The 10,000-nt window shown below is 41.9% G+C and overlaps 1 protein-coding gene across 1 annotated transcript in view; it reads right to left on the reverse strand.

The window, feature by feature from the left end:
- Window positions 1-10,000, reverse strand: part of LOC137990878 (carbohydrate sulfotransferase 11-like) — a 12,483-nt gene that overhangs the window by 714 nt on the left and 1,769 nt on the right. The window contains exons 2-4 of the mRNA XM_068835984.1: window positions 3,463-3,654; window positions 2,287-2,333; window positions 1-857 (exon numbers count right to left, since the gene is read on the reverse strand). The exon at window positions 1-857 is cut by the window's left edge and continues 714 nt beyond it. Of these exons, the coding sequence (XP_068692085.1) occupies window positions 6-857; window positions 2,287-2,333; window positions 3,463-3,544 (981 nt within the window). The 5' untranslated portion in view covers window positions 3,545-3,654 and the 3' untranslated portion in view covers window positions 1-5. The remainder of the gene's footprint in view (window positions 858-2,286; window positions 2,334-3,462; window positions 3,655-10,000) is intronic.

A 10,000-nucleotide genomic window follows, 5' to 3' on the forward strand; every position in this document is an offset into this window, starting at 1 on the left:
AATTATTATTGTAAACCTCCACTCAGAAAATCTCCTAGGAGGTCAGACAGAACTCCTGGAAAATGGTAATTGAACATTTCATAATCCTTCTCAAAGAGCTTAACAAGCTGAAAAATCTCAGCTTTGGGAACAGAAGCAAAATTTTTTAGCATTTTAGTCCTAGTATTATGAGTGATAGAAGGTGGAAAAGTCGCTACTTTATCCATTCCAGTTCGTCGAAGAATGTAGGGAGCTTCTTCGTGCATATCGTTGAAGTGGCCGATAAAGTCAAAATGTATGTCGCAAGGAAGACAAAGGTTATCGTACGTTGCCCAGTGACGATCCTCGTTGAATCCTATGGTACTTATGTAGTATATGAACTTCTTAAATGTTACCTCATTGTCCGAACTCCTATCTACGAAGCGATTGAAGTGGTTTACTATTTTCTTTGAATACGATGCATGAAAATACCATTCTCGATCATAGACTAACTTGTCTTCATAGGCCGACAACAACCTCTCCAGAGGATCACGGACAAATATGAATTTAAAGTAGGTTTGAAGCCTTAACTCAGCTTCTTCGGCAGAATAATCTCGATTAAGAAATTTGAAGTTCTTAGGATTGTGAATAAATTTCCCATCGGTGACATTTGGGTGGTTGTCAAGAGCCAAAAACACCTTATTCCACTGGGTACAAGCTACCTTAGGAATAAAACAATACACAACTTTGTATTTGTCGTTTACCATAAAAAATTTCAATTTTTTGTGGTCAACATTTCGTGAAGTATCGTTGAAATTGTGTGAATTGCAATATTTCTGAAGATGATTTTGTCGTTCTCTTTGTCTCTCCTCCAAAAGATGTACATTGGATGGTTTCATCTGTGGGTGAGAAAATAACTTGCGTGTCAAGACTTTTGAACGTTCAGCCGTTGTCACACGTTAAAACGTTTAGCTGAGACATCTGCAACGGCGCTGTTAAACAAGTTCCAGCAGGCGTTGCATCGTGATGTAAAATTAACGGTCGAAACTTGTTCGGAAACGTTAAAACTGCTCTCGCATGTTGTTACTACATTCCCGCGCAAACCAAGTCGATAATCGGTTCATGTCCTTGGAACGTAAGGTGCGGTTTCTGATTGGCTTACGCGGTCTGGTGTAACAAGACCTTTCTCGTCTCGACCGTTGTAGTAGAAAGCTGCTCTACTTTTCCTGAAACTTGTCTCACAACGGAAGCTCAACAAAGTTTTGTGAAACCGACCATGTGACACGGTGCAACGCCTGCTGAAATGGCTTGATTTAAAGGAAAGGGAAGCCCTAAAAAGCAGGCTTAGACATGATCTTAAGACAAGACCACTGCGACACCAGCGCCGTGCTCTAACAGGCCAACTCAGTGAGAGCTGGTTATTTTTTGAGTTTGTTATAAAACGGTTAGGGAGGTGGATCATACTGACACATAACATATGAAAGACTTAACTTGAACTGCAGAAAGAAGCATGTCAAGGTCTCAGTTTAGAGTATCGCAATCATAAATGTCACTTAAGCAGTAACATTTACAACTGCGATGATGAAAGTAGCCCTAACACGCTTCAATGCGAATTCTTTGAATGCACGTCAGTGACGTCACGGCGCCATATTGGTGGAAAGAACAATAGCGAAAAAGCCTTTTAAGAATTTGACTCTAATATTATGCAAAACTAGGGCTACAATTTTTTATTGTTTTGGCACCAACATGGCCGTGTTATAACGTGAGTGCAATCAAAGAATAAATGTATTTCCCATATTAAGTCTGGTCAAAATATCGAGCACCTTATATCACTTCGAGACTAGCTTCCTTTGGAATAAGAAAAATCTGCCTAGGTATTTCATGACATGGGCAGGAAAAAAAAAGCATAATTAAGCAAACGTTCCGTGAAAATTGAATGCTCCGAAGAGATTTTCCGAGTTTATCTGTATGTACCGGAAAGAATTGTATTTTTGGTCACTTGGGATTAGTTTTCATTTGGAGTTGTTTTGTTTTCTGCTCCGTTACCAGCAGAAGGAACCGATTTTCTGCATTCAATTCTGCTCACGAGATGAAGAAAAAGGGTTTTTCGCTTCTGCCAATTTTCTTGCGACCAGGAAGAGGAAAAACCTCTTCGAAGCTTTCCGTATATACCACAAGGACAAACAGGTCAGTTTGGGTGAAATGATATCCAGATTTTGCATGTTTTTGGGGCAACGAAGAAAAATGTCTGGAGGTCAAATTAAAAGAAAGACTGGGACAAACTGGATTGCTACTATTGTAGGTCACGCGTGCCAAGCGCTAGCTTACCATTGCAGGGCTTGACGTTGGTACTGTGCTGAATTTTGAAGTGAGTTCTGAAAGAGCGAATAACATAACCTTTGATCGGTAAAAGAAAAACTGCCATAAAACAAGGCACAAGATCACGTTTTGAAAATAATAAAAGATATTGGAAAATTCAAAAGACAAACACAGACATGTTATACTGGGGAAGCTAGTTTGTCTGAAAGATACAATTTCAATTGCATTCTTTTCAAACAGCCTTCCTTCCACCCTACACCCTATAGCCTGAGAGTTTCCTTTCAGACCCAGAACAAGCAAGCTTTTTCTGCAGTTATAGGAGTTTCGTGTTATTAACGTTGACTGAACGTAAAATAAAGTAAAGTAAAGCGACCATATTTAACGTCGATAACTCGAAACAGTAATTAAACTGACAAACCTGAGGTCGACGGTGCGCTCATTTTACTCCCCCTTCTCTATCAGTGCTCCGTTTTACGGGTATTTATAGCTACTTAGGCTACACTGAAAGGAGAGAAGTCGAAACAAGGATGCAAAATCCAGGAATCGAACTAAGGACCTCTTGTACTATGGTCGCGCACGAACCGACTGTGCTTATACCGTCAGTTAAAGCACGTTTTTCGTTTAAAATTTGCACTCAAATAGAAGTGTACCCCGTGAGTATTGTAGGTCACATTCAGGAGCCGCGGAGAGGGAGAGGCTGGGAGGGGGGGGGGGGGGGAAGGCTATAGCCACCATCCCCCCTCCCCAACTTTTTTTCCTACGGTGTTGTTTGCTCCTAAACCTCATCCCCTCTCCTCTCACACCTCCGTGATCCACACAAAAACCTAGACCCCCTTCCCTCCTCCCTCACTTTCAAACGTACTCCGTGACCCTTGACCTTGTACCAAGTTTCATGAAACTGCGGTTGTCATTGATACATGCGCGTTTAATCTGATTAACGAAAAGGTGTGAGCTTGGTAACAAAATAATGCAATACAGAGTGAGGAAAAGGGAGAGGTTACTACTAATAAAGATAACCCTCTCCGCGAGACATGGGCACCAGTGGGCGTGAATCAGATTTTTTAACAACAACAACAATCCTTCACGGCCCTAGCCGTGGAATACATAACATGCAATTATACCCAACATTGTTAAATCGCCATGGTCATCAAAAGTGAACACTAAAGAAGCAATGTCGCGACTTACCTGGGAAAATAGCCTGCATCATGAAGAAAGAAGCCATAAACAGGAACATAGAGGCCATAAACTTTACCACGAGCATGCGCATTTTATTTCGGGATCAAGATGAAAGAGAATAATAAGATACTTTCTGTCGTATTATACGCAATGCCCCACAAGGCCAGCAGGGCTTATAACCTTCAGTGGGTTTAAGGTGTCCTTGAAAAAGACAAAATGAGAAAACATATCAGGATATCCAGCACATCATCTTGCCTAAGAGCATAAAAACGTTTTGTTAACAATTGGCAGGCATGTCCGCATGGAAAAACGTTGTGTGGCTCTAAAAAGAATAATGATGATGATGATATAATTATACCGCGCCATTTCCCAACGGTTCCATACGGCACCTCACAATCTGATATAAAAACTAAGAAGTTCACAGTTTATTTATTTATTATGCTGGCGCACTTAAAGTCCAACGACTGAAACGACTGAAGCCGGCAGATCGGCAAAGTTACTAACAGAAGCGTTGAAAATGAAAATTAAAGACACCAGCAAGAAAGGGTCAGGTTTTACGGCAACATATTCGAGTAGCAAAGAAAATTCATAAAACCTAGAAATAGCTCTCGCTAAGTGCCAACGAGACAGTCAATATAATACATAGTTTGCAGATTTGTATCATAGTTTTAAAATACCCAACAGTAGTTGTAATTTTTTTATTCCAAAGTACTGAAACTCAACTTATCTAGTTAACAATGATACAATAGAAATAGCACACTTTGTATCTCCAACAATGTAAATGTCAACGTGTTTTGCTATAACATGGAAAGTACTGCTATAACTTTTGAGCGGCCGTAATTTTAACAGGAATATACACAATAATTAAGTTGAATAAAATCAGGCAGGGTAAAAAATCGCCAATGCGTTTTCGGACTTTTCATTGTGAAACATGCAATGGGGAATCAAACTCTTTCGCACATGAGAGTTGTTTCACTTGTAGAATTTTTGTTTTGCAAGATACAGCCATGAATTATAAATCAAATTGATCGTTGAATTGTGTACATTGCAGACAACATTTCCTTTGAAAATTAAATTAAATTCTTCACAACTCAATAGTTACAAAACGAAAAACAAACTGCTCTACTCGCGAACCGACGGCCCAGCCCGATTAAAACGTACGCCGGTTTAGTTTTGAGCTCATTCAGTCAATATAGAACACGCTCGTTCGAAAATAAATATTAAAGAACACTCAAAGCAAGTGCACACAACAAAACGGTTAGGGAAATGGGAAAAAATGTGCTTCCCTCACCTCCGAGCACAAGATCATTGACAGTCGAGCGCGTCATGCAAGTTTGTCTAATGACATCACACATCAATACACGAGCTTTCATTGGTCCTTACTAAAATCTCCAGGAAATCTACACCTCACATTAAACTTACATCACAAGTAAAATTCCGCGATGTGATTGGCTTATTTTATTTCTATTGTTACATTACATTACTTCTTTCTATGGATCACTCGACAATTTTTTCGCCTACAGCTCGATACTTTCGCGCGCGGCTGCCGCTTCGCGATCCTCGCCTTTTGGCTCGGATCGCTCGTCGGCAATAAAGGGTAAAATTATTCACTTTCGAAGAAAGGAGCCGATAGATTAGTAAGATTTACACTTTTATTGTCAACACGTTAATGGAAGGATTTGAATTGAGACAAAAATTCAGTCCACATGATGGATGCTGTAATGTATTAGGTCGCTAAGTATGCTGGGATAGCTTGACCATGTGCTTTTTGATAGCGACGGCCATGTTACGATTGAAATGAAATTGGTTGAGTTAAGTCTTTTTGTTTGGATACTTTACTGCTCTTGGGAGCACTACATTGGCGACGAGGACAAAAAGATGGAAAAGAGCGTGTTACCGACGTTTGATTGTTTTTCTGATCTAGCGACGATTGGGCCCCGATGGACAAGGTGGTTAACTTCGAATTCATTCGAACTGTACGCCGACGGGAAAGGGCTTATTATAAACGAAGGAGCAACAGCAGCAACTAAACAAAGGCGAAGAGCAATGCTACTCCACCTGGCTGGGCCTGATGTTCAGGAGATATTTACCACCTCAACTGAAATCGGGGACGCTACAAATTACGCCAGTGCTGTTGAAGCTCCCAACGCCTATTTCGTGCCACAGGTAAACTCAGCATTCGCCCGCCAGACTTTTCATCGGATCACGCAAAACCCAAAGTGAGACAGCTCAACAGTTTGTCACTCTCTTGAGGAAAGCAACTAAAGATCGTGATTTTGGCACTGATACCGACAACCAGATAAGAGATGCAGTTTTGAATAAGTGCACTTCCACTTACATCAAATGAAAATTGCTTGAAGGCTTGAAGGAAGAAGGCCAAGAAGTGAACTTAAAACGCACTCTAGAGGTTGCCGCAAAATGCGAAAAGATAGAAACCCAACTAGCTGCACTTTTAGGAAAGAGGGAAGAATCAGAACGTATCAATGAGAGAAGTTACTCCGAGCACTAGCACACAGTTGCGATTCCAAGGGAGAGATAAGATATGTTATAGGTGTGGTTTAATGGGACATTTTGGTCGTGATCCCCAGTGCCCAGCAAGAGGCAAGACATTTAGGAAGTGTCGCGGGAAAGATCATTTTAGAAACGTCTGCAAGACAAAGTCATATGCTGGTCAGGTTGGGAGGGAACCCTATGACACACTTTCTGGACCCCAGTATGACTATGCATTCAGTATTACAGAAGGAGAACACTCAGAAATGGTCACCGTACAAGGAGGAGGAGTACACCTTAAGATGTTAATAGATTCTGGGGCGAACAGCAACATTATTGACGATGGGACATGGGAACAGCTGAAGGTAAAGTGAGTGAAATGTGAATCACAAGCTGCTACCCCAGACAAGAAGCTGTAGCCATATGCGTCTAGTCAGCCACTGCCGATTAACACTCATTCCCAGTTGAAATGCAGGGGCCAAAATGGTTTCTTGCTGTCTTAGAGTTAAAAATTACTCTTGATAAGGTTTACTGTTAAGTACAATTATTTTTCTATTTCCTTCACTGAGAAATGATCTTTCAACTAAAGTAGCATTCAACCAAAGAGCATTGTTTTTGTTGAAAGTTTCGAACCTTAAACTACCCTCTAAACTGAAGTTTTAGCTGTCCACTTTCGAGTTCAAAGCAGCAATGCTCTTATTGCACATTTACGTTCGCCTATATTTTTTACTTTGGCTTTCAAGGACGAGAGGGTATGAAACGAAGTTTTCACCATCGTTGAGACCGGTCTGTGGTGGTTTCCTACTTCATAATTTCGTCATCGAAACATTTGTCCACAGTTTTACTGTAACCGGCTCCGTTACCTAAGGACTATATGTCCGAAGAAAGAGAGAGAAATGCCCTGTCCCTCGGATAAAGAGCCCATATCAGTTCTTCTTTATATCCGCATGCTCAGACAAGAATTGATTTTCGAGAGAGGCACCGTACTCGCCGATATGAGAGATATGTTAAATAAAACTACATGCAGTGACAGAGCGAATTCTATGGGATACCTGCATTCATATATCCTAAATTCATTCTTCTAAAAAGTACCATTTTTTATTTGGATGGAAGGATTTTACTCGGTGTTTCAACTTAAAACTCTGTGTTCAGTGTAAGGTGGACCTTTTCCTTGCAGATGGCTCCAAAAACGCGTCGTGAAAATTCAAATAGCATACAGAGAGAGAAAGTCGCTGAGCAAAGGTGTATCCGAAACAAAAATTAAAAATTAACAAGGGCAGAGATGTGTGTAGGGAGAAGAAAAAGCAGGCTGATAGTCTGTGAAGAATACTTGAAGCGGGAAAGAGAACGCAAACGTGCCATGTACATACCCACAGTGCTTTTAGCAGCCGACGCAAGAGCTGAACGGCGAAGGGATAACAGGGAGAAGTCTGAAAGCTTTAGAGCTAGGGAAAAAGCAAGATCCTCCTAAGTTTTGGAAGATTCCACAATCTCTAAAAATAATGCAGATGTCCTCGACATGGAGAGACCTGGGCGAGTTACTGTCTCACTTGCCATTAAAATGGACTTTTAGAAGGCAACAAATCGAGCTAAGAGGAGAAAAAGAATCAGTCGGGGAATAGCAAAGGCCCAGAAGAAAACAAAAAGCCTGGAAAATTAAAAGGACAAGCTGAAGAGAAAAACACGGGTGCTTCAAAATCGAACACAGAGGCTGAAAGAAGAACCACGAAAAGAACACCCGCCGAGCCAGCAGCGACCACGCCTTAGACGTCCCCAAGAGTCAGAACGAATTTGGCCATAAGGAAGGCTGGTGGGAGCCCCAAATCTTTGCCATGTCAAATTCGGAGGCAGTTGCGGTTTTCCCAGGTATTGATTGACGAATTGAGTTCTTCCCTGAAGGAAAGTAACCCCTTTCCCTTACAAAAATTAAAAGAGGCACCGAGGACCAGCTGCAAGCGTTGTCGTCTCTGGAAAGTTAACATCCTTCACAAGTACTGCTGTGTATCTTAAGCCTATGTAGATAGTTTCCTTTTTTTAATAAGTCGTCATATAAATAGGCAAAAATGTAGTTTTCTGTTGATTATATACTCAATTATTGTGTAACCTTCGTTACCAACGTTGTTACTAAGAGAAATAAGTTCTATTGGCTGTTAACGAAACTAAAGATAGAAAAGTGACCCTAACAAATATGAAGGAGCATCTCCCGCGGATATTAAGAGAAACCTTATTGGCGAAGGAACTCGCTTTAACTTAATTGAGTGAAGATCAAAATTCCTAATAGTTCTCTATAAAGTATGTAATTCTCAATGATTTGATAGAAGTGATCATTGTTCAGACGCTCTTGGCTTTGTTTGAGTCTCCATAAAGAGATCTTAACTTAAATCCAATTCCCACGGTTGACGAGGTGTTACATACCATGAATGGTTCTAAGGTCTTCAGTAAATTAGACCTTAAATGGGGGTACCACCAGCTGGAGTTGAGCCCAGAATCTAGGGAAATCGCAACCTTTGCTACACCTCATGGTTTGTTTCGATACAAGCGCTTGCTCTTTGATGTCTGTTCCGCCAGTGAAAAATATCAGCATGAAATTGCTTCAGCCCTGGCAGGTATTGAAGGCGTCGAAAACATTTCGGATGACATTGTGGTCCATGGTCCCGACACGGAAACACACAACAGCCGACTCCACCAAACTATAAAGCGTCTGCAAGAGTGCGGTCTCGCTCTAAATGCTGAGAAATGTTTGTTCAACACGGACAGGCTGATGTTCATGGATATGCTGCTTTTGGAGAAAGGCATTGGTCCTACAGCAGATCGTGTTAAAGCAGTATTAGGGGTGGAAGAACAAAAGAATGCCACAGATGTACGTAGCTTTCTGGGTTTAGCCAACTACAGTAGCCGGTTCATACCTCTCTTTGCCACTCAGTTATCCGAACCACTGCGAAGGCTGACAAGGAAAGAGACACCCTTTGAATTTGGGCCGGAGCAGAAAAAGTCATTTGAATGTCTCAAACAGAAGATGGCAGAAGCTTGCACTTTGACATACTTCGATAAAAATGCACCCACCAAGATAATCACGGATGCCAGTCCAGTTGGGCTGGGCGCTGTTCTCGTACGGGAGCAGGACGGTGCATGGACACCGGTATGTTATGCAAGTCGTAGTTTGACCGGATGCGAGCAAAGATATTCCCAGAAAGAGAAGGAGGCAATGGTTGTGGTGTGAGAGATTCCACGTGTATGTGTATGGGATGAAGTTTGTTGTAGAGTCTGTTGTATGGTTCACGATCAAGACCATGTGCACGGATAGAGCGATGGGTTCTGAAATTACAGCCATATTACTTCAGTGCGATACACAGGCCTGGGCGTGAGAGCATTGCTGATCCATTGTCGCCACTACTTCATAGGAAAGTTGAAGCTGACAACCACCAGCGGTGTACTGAAGAGTATGTTAGGTTTGTTGCTTTAAGTGCAACTCCAACAGCACTCACAACCCGTGAGATAGAAGAGGCTTCTGCTGATGATGAAGAGCTGAGAGAAGTGAGGAAAGCTATTGCAACGGGGCGGTTTGAAAAGTGTACACAGCATACGACAGTGGTGGGGGAGTTGTGTGTCATTGGTCAGCTCGTGCTTGGAGGTACACGCATTATTATTCCTAGTAAGCTGTAGCCAAGGACCTTAGCACTTGCTCACGAAGGCCATTTGGGCGTGGTTGGCACCAAAAAGAACCTCAGGACCAAGATGTTGTGGCCAGGGATGGATGAAGCGGCTGATGAGAGACATTGCTGAGCGTGCCATGGGTGTCAGCTGATGGCACGGCCAGATCCCGCTGAACCTGTCCGATCCACATCATTACCCGATGGACCCTGGAAAGACTTAGTATTAGATTAAATGGGACCACTACCATCCGGAAATTCACTATTAGTCTTTGTTGATTACTACAGCCGACTTTACGAAGTGGAGGTTATGCAGTCCACTACCACTGAAAATATCATAGACTGTCTGTCTGATACCTTCTGCAGACATGGACTGCCAAATACCATCAAATCAGACAATGGTCCAC

This window comes from Montipora foliosa, chromosome 2 (genome assembly GCF_036669935.1).
Source record: "Montipora foliosa isolate CH-2021 chromosome 2, ASM3666993v2, whole genome shotgun sequence".
NCBI classification, from domain to species: domain Eukaryota; kingdom Metazoa; phylum Cnidaria; class Anthozoa; order Scleractinia; family Acroporidae; genus Montipora; species Montipora foliosa.